At 41.6% G+C, this 20,387-nt stretch overlaps 1 protein-coding gene across 1 annotated transcript in view; it reads right to left on the bottom strand.

The window, feature by feature from the left end:
• scin (scinderin) overlaps positions 1-8,475 on the bottom strand; it is a 63,282-nt gene extending 54,807 nt beyond the window's left edge. Inside the window, exon 1 of the mRNA XM_002939013.5 lies at positions 8,199-8,475. Within this exon, the coding sequence (XP_002939059.1) occupies positions 8,199-8,391 (193 nt within the window). The 5' untranslated portion in view covers positions 8,392-8,475. The remainder of the gene's footprint in view (positions 1-8,198) is intronic.
• Between the last annotated feature and the right edge of the window lie 11,912 nt (positions 8,476-20,387).

The raw sequence follows: 20,387 nt of genomic DNA, 5'->3' as shown, positions 1-20,387 counted from the left end.
GGCATTTCAAATACACCAAGGCCCATCTCACAGCAGCCCATCTGGCATTTGCCACAATCCATCTTTTGTAAATGAGCTTCTGAGGTTCCAGACTTTTGATTCACTTTTCATAATAATAAATGGGGCATGAAGCATTTGCATACTGGTTCCAAAAATAACTTGAATGAAAAACTGTAGTTAGAACTGAGGCCAGGAACACTTGATAAAAATACAGTGCTATAATAATGTCCGGTATCTGATACCTAACTTACATGCTGCCCATTATAAACAAATCATTAAATGTAGAACCGGACTGACCTGTTGTGATGCCTGAAGAAACAAAGCAAGGAAACCCATTTGACACCCAGGATTACAATATGCCATGGTTATAATGAATTGAAAGCATTGAATAGGAGTAGTATTGTACAGGTATCGGACCCCTTATCCGGAAACTCATTATCCAGAAAGTTCTGAATTACAGAAAAGCCATCTCCCTTAGACTCCATTTTAATCAAATAATTCACATTTTTAAAAATGATTCCCTTTTTCTCTGTAATAATAAAACAGTAACTTGTACTTGATCCCAACTAAGATATAATTAATCCTTATTGGAGGCAAAAAAATCCTATAGGGTTTTATTACTGTTTAAATAATAATTTTAGCAGACTTTAGGTAGGAGATCCGAATTACGGAAACACCCCTTATCCAGAAAGCCCAAGGTCCCGAGCATTCTGGATAATGGGTCCCATACCTGTACTTTTATTTTCTTCCGATATGAAACCCTGGTGTCATGTGGACATGTGAAAACCTATCACCTGTTTTACTTGCTTTAGGGCAAATCCATAGTGCTAATTTATTGCAATCAGCAATCATTTATACAAAGGAGAGAATTGTAAATGCTACTGTTACACAACACATTCATTTGGGTTAGAAATGAATGGCACGCCCTATTGTGAGTTGCTGTTGCACGAGTAGAAATCATTTCTGCAGCAATTCAAGTTCAGAAACTGATCTTGACTGCAATTTTCCATCACCATCATTTAATTGGAGAAATCAATGTCCAGTGCTTTCCATTGTAGTTAATGATAATTGCTCAGCACATACATTTTCAGTTTCATAGAGAAAGAACTTAGCATAGCATTTACCATTCACAGAAATAGACACCATAGATAAGTGATTCTGTCCAACTTCTATAGTGCCGAGGGACGGAATTTCTCTAGCATACATAGTGGAGGGCTGCTAATGGAAGGCACTCCCCTTTTTAAACCGCACCCACTTCAGTCCACACCCACACAAGCTTTTAAGACTATACCCACATTAATTTTGGTAGCGCAGCAAAATCCCAAATGCTTGGTGCTCACTGGGGGATATCAAACCATTATTCATATGTGAAAGAATTATAATATGTCATATTAAGACACACCCTTAAATCAATATGCTTTCTCCTCCCTGTGGGTAGCACAGCAACCCCCAGCACATAATTACACACCTTAGGGACCATTTAATGGCTATTTCCAACTGCTAACAAACTCCCAGAACAAATCCCTGCCAGTTTCACCTCCCACAGGCAGCATAGGGCAGACAGAGTATCGCACACACAGGAAGTACTATACTGCCTGTGTGTGCACCATACTCTGTCTGCCCAACCCTGCCTGTGTGTGCACCATACTCTGTCTGCCCAACTCTGCCTCTTTCTGCCCTATGATGCCTGTGTGTACCATACACACAGGCAGCATAGGGAAGGCAGTACATACAATGACACAATGCTGGCACTGTGTGAACAGATGAACAATGTGGGTAATTACTGTCTGAGCCTTAGGTGTGAACCATGCAGGGGGCCAGTTAATCTCAGTACTGATACCATTTAAATCTTACACAAAGTTAGGCCATCAAAGTAGACAGACAAGTGGGGCCCAAGGGCCGCCAGTTGGACAGCACTGCCATAGATAATATTCACAGACTCCTCTAGGAGAGGCGTTGTACAGGAAAGTCCTCATGTGAACTATAAAATTATGTTGCAGAAAGCTGGTAGCGAATCTTCTTTATTCCCCCACCACTTGTCACAGGTGGCGTTTGGGTGGCACGGGGCATTTCTCTGACAATTGATATTCATCAATGAAGAAAATGCTATTTGTGTTTATGGGCAATAGGTAACACTGACTTTTCCAGACGCAAAGTGCAACATTTTTCTATTTTCTCCTATTCCCTTGCCTCCCTTTATTCTGGTCCTTTTGTTTATTTACTACATCCTACCCTCAGTTCTCGACTTCACTTCCATTACCTTTCTCTTTAGCCATAGTGAACCTTCTTTCGAAACCCTTATCTGCAACACATTCTACTAGTGCAGCAGAGGAACTCCGTTTTTCTTAGAAAATGTCTCTGGACTCTGGACTATTTACAGGGATCAAAGTAATATAGTTGGAAGTGATGGCTGTCATTGAGAGAGTCCCACATGTCTTGGACTGTAATATCACTGAAGTATCATATGAGTATAATCTGGTGTTGCTAAGGTAAATCAGTGCCGGGCCCAGCCGGCCACCTCACCCCACCTTACCGCCCCTAATAGCAAGTGAACAAGTGTACGTGCAAGCGTGATGATGACGCAACTGATGAGTGGCCGGTGGGGGGATGAGGGCCTGAAGAAGGGGTAGGCAGACAGAAGAGGTACAACCCATCCACCACCATTTGTGCCCTAGACACATGCCTACCCCTAAGTTAATTTTTATTGGTTTTTTTTCTTATTGCTCTTCTTATTTTGCTCTTTACTCTTCCTGGTCCACTTCTTACTTAGTACAGGTACCGGACCTCATGTCTGGAAACCCATTATCCAGAAAGTTCCGAATTACAGAAAGACCATCTCCCTTAGACTCCATTGTATTCAAATAATTCACAATTTTAAAAATGGTTTCCATTTTCTCTGTAATAATAAAACTGTACCTTGTACTGTTCAAATAATTTTTTTAGTTGACTTAAGATAGGAGATCTGAATTACGGAAAGACCCCTTATCCGGAAAACTACAGGTCCCGAGCATTCTGGATAACGGGTCAGATACCTGTAACTGTTGTCTTGCAAGGTTAATATAGCCTAACATTCAGATAGTAGTTTAAAGGAGAACAAAAGTAAAACAATTCGCTGACCCTTTTATGCCAGGCTAACCTCTTTGAAAAACTAACTGACCCACAGTACTGCCATCACTGCCGTCTTTTTATTTGCTCCTAGATATCCTTTGCACTGATTCAGTCTGGGAACATGCGCAGTACAGTAAAGAAAAACAAACTCCTGTATGTAATAAAAGGAATAAAGTTTGCCCAGGTGCAGTTACCTATAACAACACATGTAATTATCAACCCCCAACTAAAATAGGGGTGTACTCCGATCCCATAGCAGCCAATGAGATATTTGCTTTGAAATACGTGAGGGGTAAATGTTTCCTGCTGATTGGTTACAAAAAGTGATAAAGGTTAGTTATAAGGTGAACTGCCTTTAAAAAGGCATGTAACATTATCAATAGCAAGCATTTATAAAGCGCCAACATCCCCAGCAGCACTGGGCAGTAGAAGGGTGTATATACGGCACATTCAGATTACATACAAATATTCACTAAAAATAGCAAGTAAGAGGGCCCTGCTCATTAGGGCTTGCAATATAACAGATTAGCAGAAAGTTGGAAAATTTCCATCAGCTTTCCAAAACATTAAATGCCAACTATTTTCTCAGCCTTAGAAACGGTTGACTGTAATAGGATGTGATATTCTGGACCAATCTTCAAATCAGTTTTACTTACCCCTGTTTTAAGTTTTCTCTAATTTTCTGTTTCATGTTCTAATGCATTTCAGTGGAAGCATTTCCCAGACTGTATTTTTCTCGCATAATTTTACTTTTCCTTCATTTTAAGTTATTTTTTTGTAGTTTATATCATTTTTACAGAAAGGTTTTCCCAGATTTTAGGATTTTTTTTCTGGTCCCCCGGAAAAATTAAAATTGAGGGGTTGATTTGCTCCTTGATTCCTCTTCAAAGGAACAGTAATACCAAAAAATTAAAGTTTATAACAATACCCTGATGTGTAGCCATGGGGGCAGCCATTCAAGCTGGAAGAAAAAAGAAAAGGCACAGGTTCCATAGCAGATAACAGATAAACTCTGTAAATGGTGTTTTACCAAGCTTATCTATTATCTGCTATGTAACCTGTGCCGTTTAGTCCTATTTCAATTTAAACAGCTGCGCCCATAGCTACACAGCAGCTTATTTATATAAGCAAACACACACTTTCATTTTATAGTGTTACTGTACCTTTAATGCAGCCTCAGGTTTAACATGCTATGAAAATAAAGCAGAGGCTTTAGTACTGGACAAGTTCCAACCAGAAATAAAGCAGAGGCTTTACTACTGGACAATTTTCAACCTACACAAATATCTGTTCTGTTAAATAGAAGCTTTAGCCATGGTTTGTGTCTGGTCACCATTAACTATTCCTTGTCTGCTTCGGAATATACAGGATCTCTCTGTTAGAAGAATAGGCGTGCACAAGCTGCAAAAGGTCGCTCAGTCCAAGTATAACCCGTCTGTGTACATTTGTGCACAAGCCTGGCAGTTTTTCCACAAAGGCCTCTTCTCCTTGCCACATCCCACAAAAAAGCTCACAGATGTGTTTGTGCTGAAGGTGTGGTGACTGCACGCAGCTTTTATTTCCCAAACAAAAATCCCTGTCACATACACACAAGATATTATTATATAACAGTGTTTCAGTGATCAGCAAGATCCCTGCAGTACACACCTTGGGGAACTTTTATTCTAAGGGAAGCAGACACTGTGATCGGTCTATTATTGGCCTATTATTGCACTCTTTGAGCTGTATTAAAAGGGGTATAGATTCACAGGAGGAGGGGGTTATTCTTCCCCTTTACAGAGCGCTGGTAAGGCCCCATCTAGAATATGCTGTTCAGTTTTGGTCTCCAGTGCTCAAACGGGACATTATTGAGTTAGAGAGGGTCCAGAGAAGGGCAACTAAGCTGGTAAAGGGTATGGAAAGTCTCAGTTTTGAAGAAAGACTGGCCAAGTTGGGTCTGTTTACACTGGAGAAGAGGCGCTTAAGAGGTGACATGATAACTATGTATAAATATATAAGGGGAGCATATAATAACCTTTCTAATGTTTTATTTACCAGTAGGTCCTTCCAACGGACACGAGGGCACCCACTCCGTTTAGAAGATAGGATGTTCCGTTTAAATATTCGGAAAGGATTTTTTACTGTGAAGTTGTTGAATTCTCTCCCCGAATCAGTCATACTGGCTGATACATTATATAGATTTAAAAAGGAGTTGGATGGCTTTTTAGCAAGTGAAGAAATACAGGGTTATGGGAGATAAGGAATTTTTTCCCCTCTGTGGCAAATTAGAGAGGCTTCAGATAGAGTTTTTTGCCTTCCTCTGAATCAACTAGTAGTTAGGCAGGTTATATATAGTCATTATGGTTGAACGTGATGGACGTATGTCTTTTTTCAACCTAACTTACTACCGTATGTTACTTTGTAGCTGCATGCCAAGCAAAGGACAGTATAAATGATATATTGCTTAATATTCATTTAATTCTCTTATAAGTGTTTACCTCAACATTCTGGTTCGTTCTCTACTAAGGAGCTGTATTTGTTTCTGTTGATGATGGAGGGAACAGCCATGATTGGGAATATAAATTCATTCACAAGCCTTTATGGGGCAAAATGACCAATACCTGCTTGGTTTTTCCAAGCATTAACATTTGAACAAACCATGCATTCAAGTAAGATAACACTGGTACAAGTACTTCCTCCACAGATCCGGTGTATAATCACAATTAAAGACATCACTATGCAGTGTCAATACAGCTGCTCCAAACAGTGGTTTCTATTGTGCAGCCCCGCCCCCATCATGTGTCCTGATGCACAGATGCAGCATGGTTGCAGGCATCTCACCATGAGCGATGGCGGAGCGGCAGTGATAGAAGACGTTCACCATTAGTAGGGACAGAAATGCATAAACCTGCTCTACAGTCAGCTCCCACTTTTGGCTTGAATGGCCTTTTTCCTTAGGAATGGCACCCTCCATTGACGTTTCATTGTACTACCCAAATATTGGAATCACTTGCTAATGATTGCAAATGTGTCTGCACCATGGTCCTTAGTGAATGACCTCCATTGCAATCATTATATAAATTGAGCAACTAAAAGACAAGTAAGGAGGAATTATTTGAGCAAACAATTTATATACAGTTTGGGATAATGTATTAATGACTGAAAATTGAGTTTGGCGGAATGGATAGAACTGATAAAAGATTTTTGAAAAATAATTAAAAGCTCACCAGGAAGTTAAAGAACTTAAGCACATTCCATTGATTTATCTGGGAACCATCTTGTTTATAAGCCAGTCTTTTAGTATTTATTAGAACATATATATAATTTAGTGTTGATCCAAGAACTGGTTCTATTACCATGTCGAAGTCAGAAAGCATTACTAATAGAGAAAGAGATCATTCTCACATCTCTCTTGAATTGGAATGAATGCTGTGTTATATGTCAGCAGTGTGACCCCAAATGTAGTTTGTTTCATCTGTACCCCCTTTATTGTGGCAGGTTGGAAATGGCTTGAAATAAATGATATATGTCTTTAAAGGTGAAGGAAAGGTTCAGTCACTGGGGGGTGCCAAATGTTAGGCAGCTCCTTTGCTTCACTTATTATAATACAAGATCCATTATTTAGAAACCCATTATCTAAATTTGCTACAGGTTGTTCATGTAAGCTCAATCTCTGGGCCACAGTACTATTATTATCACCCAAGGGTGAGATCCTTGCCTCAGGTGGCAGTGGGTAGACAGTTACCAGGGGCAGCAAAAAGCCACCTGTGATAACTTTAAGAATTCCATGCTCTTTGCATGACTGATTCCACCCCACCTTGACTCTCTCCGACGCTGAAAACAAAAGCGCAGAATGAGGGGAGTCAGCACTGGTCCCCAGAAATACCCCTGACCATATCAAGAACTCTACATAACACTGCCCTTTATGAAAGGGTGTTACAAAATAAGCCATTGCTCAAAAAGGAACAATGTGAAAGGAGTTTCCCTCTAAGCATGAGAGTGGCCCATTTACAAAGTGAGGAAAGATTCTGAATCTAACTCTGCTTACACCACAAAAACCACTAGAGCTACAGTGACGTAATATGGTGGTAGCATCATGCCAACAGCCCAGACACAGCCCTGATCTTAATCCAGCTGAGAATCTGCGTCACTTCTTAAATAGAGAAGTGTTGTCCAACCACCTGTAGCAAATGTGCATGGAACAATAGGGCTGAAATTGCTGCTGGACTGTGTGCAAAGCTGGTGTATACTGACTCGAAAAACTCACTGATTTTCATGAGTTGCACAAGTCTGAGGGTACATTTCTAAAGTCAACCCAAAGGCACAGCTTTATAAACATCCCAAATGGAATCCGCCTGCTAATTTCAGAAATGGCAGTGGATGGTATAAAATCAGGCGTAAAGAGAATCACACCATTAAATCCCATATTTATTTTAATGCTTTAAAACATTTTAAATCCCTTCAACATGGTCTTTAATGCTGTTATTTCTGCAAAATTTCTTCCTCATCTTATGATTCTGACCCATTAAAAATTAATTTTGAGTTTTATTGCTTTGAAATATAAATTTTACAAGGCTGTGCCAGAGCAAACTAACAATGCTCTAGTTAACCATGCTCAATGGCTAATAGTATTCTATGAAAATAAGTTTATAACAACGCTATGTTTAGATAATATGTTTAGATATTGCATAGTATTCTTCTATGACATATAATTGTAGCTCTGCAACCTGCTATCCTCTGTCTGTTGATGAGCTGCACCCAGCATCCTCTGACATCTCTCACTGCATCATATCCATATATATATATTATGCCTAATGGGTTCACTTATTTAGATAATTACTAGAATACAGAGAGAACAGATACTGGGAATTGCGTTCAGGTTATATTAAATACCTGTGCTCTGTGTTGCTTTGTGCCCTGTAATCCTCTTGAGAGCTGACTTGCCAGTTCTCACATGTTTTCTAACAAACAAGTTATCACAACAACTCAGTGTGCTGCATGTCAGCGCTGCTGCTCAGAGAGGCACGGCACCAAAGCCTGGGGAGTAGGAGAATTAAAGGGTACAATCCTAGCACTGTGTTGTCCCATAAAAGTAGGCAAAGTACACTTACCCAGCCAGTAGTGCAGATCATAATACTTGCTGTTGTTCTTCGCTATGGTGTTCAGCACCAAGTAGGCATCTCCCACATAGAAGTTTCCATACAAGGTCTTTGGGACTGGTACCAGGTCCATGTTCTCAATTCTCCAGATCTGGAGTCCTGTTGACTGGCCAGCATTTTCAAACTGTTTATGATACACGACCATGATGGGTTCAAGACTAAGCTAAAGGGAAAACTTCAGCAGTCGCACACTGGCAGAACTGTAAAACAAATCTTGCAATGAACAGAGCTTTATGGAGAGAGCAGGAAGGGGGAGTGAACTGGAAAGGCGTGTTCTCTAGTGAATTCACATATTACTGCAGTTAATTTGTGCACTAGGGCTTGCCAAGACTCCGAGCACAGCCTGTAATAGAATAAACCCCCTCTGGAGTTTCAGCAAGAATATATATATTGTATAAACAGAAACATGCTGGTTTATGGTGGGACATGCTCATTTTCCTAGGTATCAGTGGAATAAAACTGTAACAACATAATGATACATGTTCATTGCAAAGGTATTTACACAAAAGCATATAGAAAATTTTCATATGAAATGGTTTAAAATCTGGTTATCATAGTGCTTGACAGTCTGTGTCTTACATGCTAAATGTATTTAGTGTTCTCATACTGCTAAAAGCACTTTCCCTTTGTGTCATCAAGGTTCTCTCTCCTGCCCTGTTGGTTCTATACAATTTTAACTATCCCTTATGTGTATGATGGATATATACCCCTATTTATTTATTATGTCTTGAGGCAGGGCCAGTCTTAAAAACTGTGGGGCTGAATTGGGACCATTTTGGCGGTTCCCTCTACATGAGGTATTGTCAGCTGGCATTGGGTTCCAGGGCTGGGTGGGCAAATAGTCCCTGCATCTCGCTCTGTGACTGATGTTGTAAACCTGCCTTTTCACCTCCCTTTCTCTTGTTCCATTGGCCCCAACATTTCATGGCACAATGTGGCCCCCAAGCAATGGGCACTGACATACCAAGCATACTATATACAGTGTGTAACAGTGATTATTGGCCCCTCAAGACGTGCATACTCTGGGGGTAGCAGTATGAATGCAGTGCTAACCTTTGTGTTTAATGTCCCAAAACACATATCAGCATTATTGAGCAATCATTGTTGGGCATTGGGCTAGAGATTAATTGGCCTAAGGCTGGCTCTGTCTAGAAGCTGTCCTAAGCATTGAAGGAAGTCTGAGGCCACAATTTCCAGTAGTAAAAACTGATGTTTTAAAGGAAAGTAGAACCTTTGATCCTACAATTGATCAACAGCTGGAGGGCCGCAGGCTTGATATAGTTGATGAATATAATAAAATAATAGACCATTGTTACACAATATAATACTGTGGGGCCAATTAATGAACCATTGGTTATTTGTACTAAGTGGCAACAACCAAGAGATACTGCTAGGAATCCTTCCATATTCCTTAATTTGAACCATTATATACCTGACTGTATGTTGCCACCCTGGGAAGGGACTGTGGCTGTGGGATAGCAGGTATAGTAGGGAGAGATGGTGCCTATAGCAGCAGTGGGATAATAGCCTCTGGGAAGGGACTGTGGCTGTGGGATAGCAGGTATAGTAGGGAGAGATGCTGCCTATAGTAGCAGTGGGATAATAGCCTCTGGTAAGGGACTGTGGCTGTGGGATAGCAGGTATAGTAGGGAGAGATTGTGCCTATAGTAGCAGTGGGATAATAGCCTCTGGGAAGGGACTGGGGCTGTGGGATAGCAGATATAGTAGGGAGAGATGGTGCCTATAGTAGCAGTGGGGGGATAATAGCCTCTGGGAAGGGACTGTGGCTGTGGGATAGCAGGTATAGTAGGGAGAGATGGTGCCTATAGTAGCAGTGGGATAATAGCCTCTGGGAAGGGACTGGGGCTGTGGGATCGCAGGTATAGTAGGGAGAGATGGTGCCTATAGTAGCAGTGGGATAATAGCCTCTGGTAAGGGACTGTGGCTGTGGGATAGCAGGTATAGTAGGGAGAGATGGTGCCTATAGTAGCAGTGGGATAATGGCCTCTGGGAAGGGACTGGGGCTGTGGGATAGCAGGTATAGTAGGGAGAGATGGTGCCTATAGTAGCAGTGGGGGGATAATAGCCTCTGGGAAGGGACTGGGGCTGTGGGATAGCAGGTATAGTAGGGAGAGATGGTGCCTATAGTAACAGGGGGGGGGATAATAGCCTCTGGGAAGGGACTGGGGCTGTGGGATAGCAGGTATAGTAGGGAGAGATTGTGCCTATAGTAGCGGTGGGATAATAGCCTCTGGGAAATGACTGTAGCTTTGGGACACTCCCCAAAGGGTTACCGTATCTGAAGAACGTTTCTACATTTTCAGGTAGTACTTATCCCTTTGGCCCCTTTATTTAAACTTGTCCTGGTTATGAAGGTTCAATTTTCTGTTTTAGGAGAGGCCCTTTGGCACCAGCTCCTTAATATTTTTTCTTGGAGGGCATCAGTCTTCTGCTTTTTCTTCGGAAGTACTGGTTATTCAGGTGCATTCAGGCTTTTTTCTCTTTGGAACTTTATTGAACTCAGTCTCCCCTTTCTTCTTCTTATATGATTTCATATACATTGAGGCTCCAGTGTAGACTAACTAGCCACAAGGCCATCTGCTGGGCCTTCAGGGTGTCTTTCTTGGTACCCTCATTCAAAATCCTGCAGACTTTTAGCTGTCAAACAAGCAGGCCTAGATCGAAGAGAAGCCTGGAGCTGGCCTGAGAGAACTTGCCCAGACAAAGCACAAGGCTTGGCCTGCAGTTGGACATATAGATGCTATCCGAGGTAGGAGCAGGCCAAACACCCAGGAGCCACACACAGTGCCCAGTCCAGCTCACAGCTGTGAATGTTCAGAAGTCAGCTGTCTGTGCTATGATCACACTGCCTTGGATCTCAGATACTGCCCAGTATCTTGTCTTTGTATGGGATGTTTTTCACTCTTTTCTCTTCCTTCTGCAAAAATGTATATCACAAGAATTACACTATAAATATTAAACACAGCATACAAATACAAAGCATTTGTTGGTTAGATGTGCCCTTTCAGATGATGTATGTAGGGTTTTATACACATACTTGGGAGCTATTACATAAGCTCTGTTGTGGTTTTACATTACTCCATTGTCAGGAAGGAAAGGTTTTTTGCAACAAAAACACCCAGGAGCCACACACAGTGCCCAGTCCAGCTCACAGCTGTGAATGTTCAGGAGTCAGCTGTCCGAGCTAGGATCACACTGCCTTGGATCTCAGATACTGCCCAGTATTTTGTCTTTGTATGGGATGTTTTTCACTCTTTCCTCTTCCTTCTGCAAAAATGTATATTACAAGAATTACACTATAAATATTAAACACAGCATACAAAGCATTTGTTGGTTAGATGTGCCCTTTCAGATGATGTATGTGGGGTTTTATACACATACTTGGGAGCTATTACATAAGCTCTGTTGTGGTTTTACATTACTCCATTGTCAGGAAGGAAAGGTTTTTTGCAACAAAAATTACTTTTCTCCCAAGGTGCAAAAATATGTATTCTCCAAATATTAGCAGCTAGATATATTAGAAAAATGCACATGACAACGTTCTTCCATATTCTGACACATAAGCTAATACTACCAGTGTCCTATAGGGGTAATTTATGACCACATCTGCAGTGTGTCAATTGTTATTTCCGGCACAAGTCACAATGTTTTTTACCCACAATGCAGTTTTTTTACCCCACAATTCCAGTGCAGTTGATACTGTGGCTGATGCCATTATGCTCTATGTGCGCAGATATGTACAGTTGCACAGTGCACTTTGCCACACATTGTACTCAGTTGCACTGCTTATTAACATTTCCAGTGCTTAGCGTCAAAATGAAGTCTGCTCCTCATTCTTTAGGTGCAAGTTTACCATGGAACCTGATGAAGGCCACTGTGGGAACCTTCAAGGGTGGCGATAGATCCAGGGAGGGCCTGCGTAAATAAATGCAGTGTGCAAGATTTGCAAGCGGTGGTGGGACTGACATAGTGTGCTGAGCGCAGGTATACAGAGCTTCAAGGAGAGACTAATCTGTGGACACATGAAATGCTGCTAAACAGATAAATAACATGGCCATTGCAATTAATATTTAATAACCTAAAAAACCCCATACAAATGTTTCCCGGGGAACCATTGCCTGACAAGCTTTGGTACAGAAACAAATTAAGGGAGAGTGCAATTACATTCCCACCTCGTGGAGCACTAATTGGCTGCATTATCAGTTTGCAAATGGTGCACTTAGCCCCTTTAAAAGATATTAAAATCACCCAGTTCCCTTTTATGGTGCCTCATAGAATAGAATATAGTAGAATCTGCTGTAAAGAAGAGTAAGGGAAATCCGCTTAATGTGTTCCCTCTTCCCTTATTATGAAATCGTTATAATCTGCCCAGAGGCCTCAGATGTTGTTCAATACTTTATCAGGCACATCCTACACTTTCTAACTGCTCTGTAATATTACAAAATGGTGTGTTCCACATGCCAGAGATTAGATACTGGGGCACAAGACACCAATATACAGGAAATACATGTATTTGCTGATAGACTGGAATTACTCATCTGTCAGTATTACACAAGCATTTTACTATCCACTCGTAATGCTTTTATAGGTAAATATTATAGAAGGTGGGACACAATATTTATGACATGGAGCCTACAGGGAGTGATCAGGAATGAGCTGTGCCTGATGCTCATTAATGGATTGCTGAGGCTCATTAGGAATCATCTGGGAAAACAGAAAGGTTTCGATGTCACGCAGGTCCTTCCAACACACAGACACATACCAAGTGTGACACAGAGTAGATTTTTATGTGTTTCACTGGTAGGGTTGCAATCTCACCCCTTTTATACCGGCCACATATTGAATCCACAACCTGCATGGCTAATTAGCAATTCATTTAGATGCATTCTGCAGACTGAACTGATATATGTGTTGCCATGCAGTATGCATCAAAAGTAATTGCTAACCAGCCATGCAGGTTATGGATTTAATTTGTAGCCGGTATTAAAGTGAGGGTGGCAATCCTACTGCCTGGAAATTCATGTGTTAGTTGCTCTAATTGTTTCTGTGCGTCTACAGCACCAAATGTATAGCTGACGCTGCCCTATAGCCACTAACCTTTCCTACGTGATTGGTGCATGCTCAAAACTCCATGCAATCATCGCCAGATTTCACAGCAAGTATCTACAGCTAGGCTTGCCACCTAGGTTATATATAGGCCGCAGAAGGTCATAAACCCCCCAACTGTCCCGCTTTCCATGGGACTGTCCCAGTTTTAATAGCGCATCCCCCTGTCCCGGATAGTTCCATGAATGTCCCACATTTCCATAATAGATTTTGGAAATGCGGGGCATTCACTGAACTATCCGGAACAGTGGGATGCGCTGGCTGGAGCCGGGCACTCCTTCTTCTTCAGTGGCTCCTCTCCTTATGCGGCCGTGTCAGGTCCTTTTATAAGGTTGCACCCCGTGCGTAATGACGTCACGTGTACACACGGGGCGCAGCCTTATAAAAGGGCCTGTTGCCGCCGCATAAGGAGCAGGTGTATGGGGGGCACTATCTATGGGGGTACTGCCTATGGTGGAAATTGGGGCACTTTCTATCAGGGCATTGTGCATGGGGGGTACTTTCTATGGGGGCACTTTCTATGGGGGTACTGTCTATGGGGGTACTGTGGGGGCAATTGGGGGCACTTTCTATGGGGGCACTGTGTATGGGGGGTACTGTCTATGGGGGCACTGTGTATGGGGGTACTGTCTATTGGGCCATTGGGGGCACTGTGTATGGGGGGGAAAACTGGTACATAGTTATAACTGACTGCCTTCTCTCTATATTTGTATGTAGGAGTTGCTATATATAGGTATATATATTGCTATATATGTGGCCGCGACAGGCCCTTTTATAAGGTTGCACCCCGTGCGTATTGGCGTCATACATACGCACGGGGTGCAACCTTATAAAAGGGCCTGTTGCCACCGCATAAGGAGCAGGAGCCACTGAAGAAGGAGCATCTATGGGGGGCACTGTGTATGGGGGGAACTGTGTATAGGGGGCACTGTCTATGGGGGTACTGTCTATGGGGGAAATTGGGGCACTTTCTATCAGGGCATTGTGTATGGGGGGTACCTTCTATGGGGGCACTTTCTATGGGGGTACTGTCTATGGGGGGTACTGTGTATGGGGGGTACTGTGGGGGCAATTGGGGGCACTTTCTATGGGGGCAATGTGTATGGGGGGTACTGTCTATGGGGGCACTGTGTATGGGGGTAATGTCTATTGGGCCATTGGGGGCACTGTGTATGGGGGGGCAAAACTGGTACATAGTTATAAGTCACTTATAACTGACTGCCTTCTCTCTATATTTGTATGTAGGAGTTGCTATATATAGGTATATATATTGCTATATATAGCTATATATAGGTAGTACAGTATGAGGGTATAGCACATTTTGTGTCTGATCCCACTATTTCAACTATATAAAAGGAGTATTTTTTGAAAACAAAAATGGATGGGGTGTGGTAATTGAGGCATGGCCACAAAAGTAGGCGTGGTCAAAAAAATTGCAGCGCTGCACGCGCCAAAACTTTTTGTCCCTATTTTCATTTTTCAAATATTGGGAGGTAAGGGTCACCCACACAAAGTGGGTGTTCCCAAGACCTTGGCCCATGAGTACCTTTGTAAATACAGCCAGAAAAGCAGATATAAACACTTAACTCGATCAAGACCTATCTCTTCTGTGTTTTCTTTTAGTTGGTGTCAACTCCCATGGTTACTGAATGTCTCCATACAAGCGCTGCACTTTGCCACCAGCTTCTGGGGAGTTTCAAAATGGGTGATTGCTGTGGGGACAGGGACATATGTGCAGGGTCTGAGCTGGTTTTAACTGTTTCAAGAATGCTTATATCTAGGTATTTTGTGAACCAAGTAATTCTTTAATTTATTTAAATGTTTGTAAAAGTTATATTAGTTACACTGGTTCTAATTCTAAACATGATAAATGCAGCAATGTATTAGGAATAGAAATGAATATTCCTGGCGGTATGTGGGCCCCCTCATGTCTCAGTTATGCAGCTGTAGAAGTAGTTCAGCATGCAGAGAAACGACTTCCCACCTAAACACCATGTATCTATAAACCATACAAATAATTGTGTAAAATGGAAATGGAAGTACAAAAAGGCTTTTCTAGATGCCATGAACATTATGCTACACTGATATCACTGTCCTACAAGGCTTCATAAAATGTTTCTGGGAGTCTTTCCAAAATTTAGTTGGGTTTATATTTTAAGCCTACTAAAAAAGCCTACTAAAAACTAATATAAATGTTAAACCCAACAGGATTGTTTTGCCTCCAATAAGGATTAATTATATCTTAATTGGGAGCAAGGTACTGTTTTATTATTACAGAGAAAAAGGAAATCAAAAATGTGAATTATTCTATTAGAATGGAGTCTATGAGAGATGGGCTTCCTGTAATTGTGAGGTTTCTGGATAAGGGATCCCATACCTGTATGTGCGTGAATGCAGAATTAACCCTTTACCTCACACTCTATTACAGGGAGACTTGCAAAACACTTAAGAGTACATTTATGGTGCCTCAAGGATTGCGGGTGGGCAAAATGAAGGCAGATAGTACAAGTAAGTTTTTGAGCTTGCCTTTTCTGCAGTCGGTTACTTTTGTTTTTTTTCTTTATCCTGTTATAAAAAAAGAATACATTTTTTCCACTAACTGCTTTTTCTAAAATAAATAAATAAAGAATAAAAGGGTACAAAGTTTTAGGTGAGTGCAGTTTGCAGCCTGGTACTGTAATATCCAGCTTGTGCTGTTATATGCAAACTAGCAGCCTGGCACTGTGGTTGATCTGTATAAAGCAGCTGCTGCTTTGTATAAACATTTGCAAAAAAATAACCATTAGCCACTTTAATATGCTATGAGCTTGTTTCTTCTATCCACTTCCCTCTACCACTGTATTTACAATTGTGGGATTATGACCAGAGCTACAAGCACCGTCTGGCCTGTACAGCTTTACTATACTATATACAATAGTGATGTAGTGGACTCACAACTCCCCTAACCTTCTCCCAGCCCAAATCAACCTGTGGCTGATTTATACCCACGCCTGACCTTCTCTGAAGTTGCAGAAAGTCTATACATATTAGTCTTACAGAACTCCAAATACATGTTGTATAAATCATGTGTGAATAATTCAGTTCGTAGTTAGGGTACACCTTATAAGGAAAACATTTTCTCCAGCTCCATAATATTGTCAGGCCTGTAGAACTCAGTGGGTACAAGATTCACTGCCATCTAGTGGCTTGTTCTGACCACAGGAACAATTTTAATGCATTCAACCTTCCACAAATCAAAAAAGTATCAGATCATAGATAATTTCCTGAAGGCCTGAAGGAAAGAAAATAAATGTTAACAATACCAATACAATTGTAGCCTCACAGAGGAACAGTTTTTGGCTAGAGGGTCAGTAACCCCCATTTGAAAGGGTCAGACAAGGCAGGAAAATAATTTAACAACTATAAAAAATAAAGGACACACTAAAAGTTAATTTAAGTTCAACTACCCTTTAAAGCTGCCACTGTATATATACAGATGGAACAATTTATTTGTTTTTATTTTTATGGTAGGATGGGGTGAGCCACCTGTATAATGTCTATATAATGTTTGCTCCATCTGTCTATCTGCATGACTGTCAGCATCCTCATATTAAAGCGCTCAGTCGTACAGTGTTCCCAGGTCAGCAATAGCCAGTAGTCTCCCAGTCTGTATTTCTGTACAGTATATATATTTAAATATCTATGTAATGTGGGTTCCTAGGCCCTCCTGGGATACTTGTAATATTCACTAAATACACTGGAGGTTCACAAACGCCAGGACTCAGGGACAGTTTGCTACCAATCACCAGCGCCATACCTCCCAACATTCGGAAAGTGGGACAAAAATAAATGGTGCACATAGTGCACAAATGTTTTTGACCACACCCATTTTTGTCACTACACCCCCTAAATACCACTGTCATTTTACAAAATTTGGCAGGTTTTGTAAAGTTTAAACACATTTCTGGAGATTTTGGGTTCTTACATTATGTATTATTACAGTTTTGCTAATGAAGGTGAAATTGTCCTTTAAGATGCAAGGCTCTGTTCCCCCAAGAGACCTGTTTATCTTACAATAGTAAAAGTTACAATTGTATCTCAGTGCAGTTGTTGAGTATTCTGGGCTCAAACGCCTACTTATCTTATTAATATAGGAATGGAGAGAGCTAGCACCGTCCTCACTAACTATACACATTCAAATTATAGCCATCTACACTCCTATCTTGAAGTTGTATGAAATGGAGTGAGAACACTGATGTAATGTGCAACTGAAGTAAAATTATACAGAAAAAAGGAAAAGGGAGAAATACAAGGAGACACCCAAACAGGTGGTCCCTGTCTAGACTTCAGAATTGTTGCACCGTTAACCCCAAAGAAAGAGAAAAGAGGTAAAAATTATAATCAGGTAATTCACTTGATCAGGTGTTGTAGGACATTAAAACTTAACCTTTATTGGTAAAAATTAAAAAGGTGAAGTATATCTTAGAATAATCCCCATTAAAAATCGCCTGGGGTGATATTCAATTAAAGTACAAACTATGAGGTATTATAAGGCTGCTCAGAGTTAACCTGCCTCATTCAATTCACTAAATTGTTACAGCTTAAAAAATAACTATTGTGTCAAACAATCTCCACAAATCCACAGCCCTATAGAGGCAGCCAAGGAGAGATTGCAAAAAAAAAACTCCGGCAACAATTGTTGCAAAATTGTTGCCAAACAAGGAGAACTCGAGTCCCGTTTCCTTATGAGCTATATTAACTGCTGAGACAGGGTAGGGGATTCAGACCCCGTCATAGCTGTGTTAAAGTACAGAACTCTTTCAGCTATAGGCTGGAATTCAGCAGTTTTCTGTGCCCACCACCCCACCATAGATTGAGTACAGGTAGCTCAATGTTGCAGCCAAACCTCCTGTTTTTTACATAGAGGCACCCCCGCTTATAAAATGCACATCAGTCATGCAAACAAATCAGCCCACCCTTCCAAACCCAGAGCCCCCGCATCAACACCCGTTCCACCCCCCTACAAGCCCGACGCGCGTTTCGCCCCTTCACGAGGAGCTTTGTCAAGGACTGGCGCGCGCCCCCAGGATGTCGGCCTTTAAATTTGGTGTAGCAATTCCCTTGTGTCAGCATGTGTAGCAGATCCACATCTCCTTCTCTGAACTAAAAATAGTATGTGCAGTCCGGGCCCTTTGATGATGTCATAGGGGAATTCCCTGCTGAGACGCCAGCTGCCCAATAGGAATTGCTACACCAAATTTAAAAGCCGACATCCTGGGGGCGCGCGCCAGTCCTTGACAAAGCTCCTCGTGAAGGGGCGAAACGCGCGTCGGGCTTGTAGGGGGTTGGAACGGGTGTTGATGCGGGTGGCTCTGGGTTTGGAAGGGTGGGCTGATTTGTTTGCACGACTGATGTGCATTTTATAAGCGGGGACGCCTCAGTGTAAAAAACGGGAGGTTTGGCTGCAACATTGAGCTACCTGTACTCAATCTATGGTGGGGTGGTGGGCACAGAAAACTGCTGAATTCCAGCCTATAGCTGAAAGAGTTCTGTACTTTAACACAGCTATGACGGGGTCTGAATCCCCTACCCTGTCTCAGCAGTTAATATAGCTCATAAGGAAACTGGACTCGAGTTCTCCTTGTTTGGCAATAATTTTGCAACAATTGTTGCCGGCGTTTTTTTGCAATCTCTCCTTGGCTGCCTCTATAGGGCTGTGGATTTGTGGAGAGTGTTTGACACAATAGTTATTTTTTAAGCTGTAACAATTTAGTGAATTGAATGAGGCAGGTTAACTCTGAGCAGCCTTATAATACCTCATAGTTTGTACTTTAATTGAATATCACCCCAGGTGATTTTTAATGGGGATTATTCTAAGATATACTTCACCTTTTTAATTTTTACCAATAAAGGTTAAGTTTTAATGTCCTACAACACCTGATCAAGTGAATTACCTGATTATAATTTTTACCTCTTTTCTCTTTCTTTGGGGTTAACGGTGCAACAATTCTGAAGTCTAGACAGGGACCACCTGTTTGGGTGTCTCCTTGTATTTCTCCCTTTTCCTTTTTACTATCTTTTTTTAGCATTCAGTGCAGGAAATCAAATAGAAATGAGGGACTTTTTAGTAAGAATCCAGGACTGCGGCTTGAGCTGTTAACACTGGGACTGTACCACAAGAATCAGGACAGTTGGGAGGTATGACCAGCACTGTTCCTGATTATAAACACTTTTCACGCACCTAGACAGCTAAGGGTCCCCAGACCACTGGGCCACAGCCTAATGCCTACTGCCTGCCTGCTTTCTTCACATCAGGGACGCTGTACCTTCCTACAGACTGTCAGCACAGGGGTCAACCTTGAATTTTAGGCACTAGGCCTTATTTCACCTAGTCGCTTTTCTACGGGGTAACTAACTGGCCAAGGTATGGCCGAGACACTGGTCTCTCTCTTCGTTGGAGCCTCAAACTTCCACTGACTCTCACCACCTGCAGGGAGCTTCAACAAATCTACCCTAGAACTATCTAACCTAATTATTTCTGCAAGATAGCTCTCTGAAGTGGCCAACCTTAGGCTCCCCGGTATAATGAGCTAGTACTCTGTTTTCTGCAATTTAATAAGAAAAATGTTATTTATAGACACCTGAGGGCTGCCCCCCAAAAGCTGCTGCCCTAGGCACAGGCACTCGGGTGCCTATATATAAACATGGCCCTGCTGCTACCCTGAACGTGGCAGTGACCTCCAACAGTAACACAATCCCGCATTTTAGATGTAACTTGCACTATCACAGAAAAAAGCAGTACAATTGTGTTCATTATGATGCTTAGATTGTGGCTACAGACAAAATTGCACTTTGTACACTGCACATACTGTATGTAAGTGACCCATAACGTTTTTGCATATCCATAGACTATACAATATACACACTCCCTCTCATTTACATTCCCAAGTCACACTGAATCCTTTGCTCACCCTGATCCACATACTCACAACCACACACATATTTACACTGTTATACTTGTTTGTACAGCCACAC

This window comes from Xenopus tropicalis, chromosome 6 (genome assembly GCF_000004195.4).
Source record: "Xenopus tropicalis strain Nigerian chromosome 6, UCB_Xtro_10.0, whole genome shotgun sequence".
In the NCBI taxonomy this organism is placed as follows: domain Eukaryota; kingdom Metazoa; phylum Chordata; class Amphibia; order Anura; family Pipidae; genus Xenopus; species Xenopus tropicalis.
The sequence above is the reverse complement of the archived record's forward strand: the minus strand, read 5'-3'. Positions and strand labels throughout refer to the sequence as shown.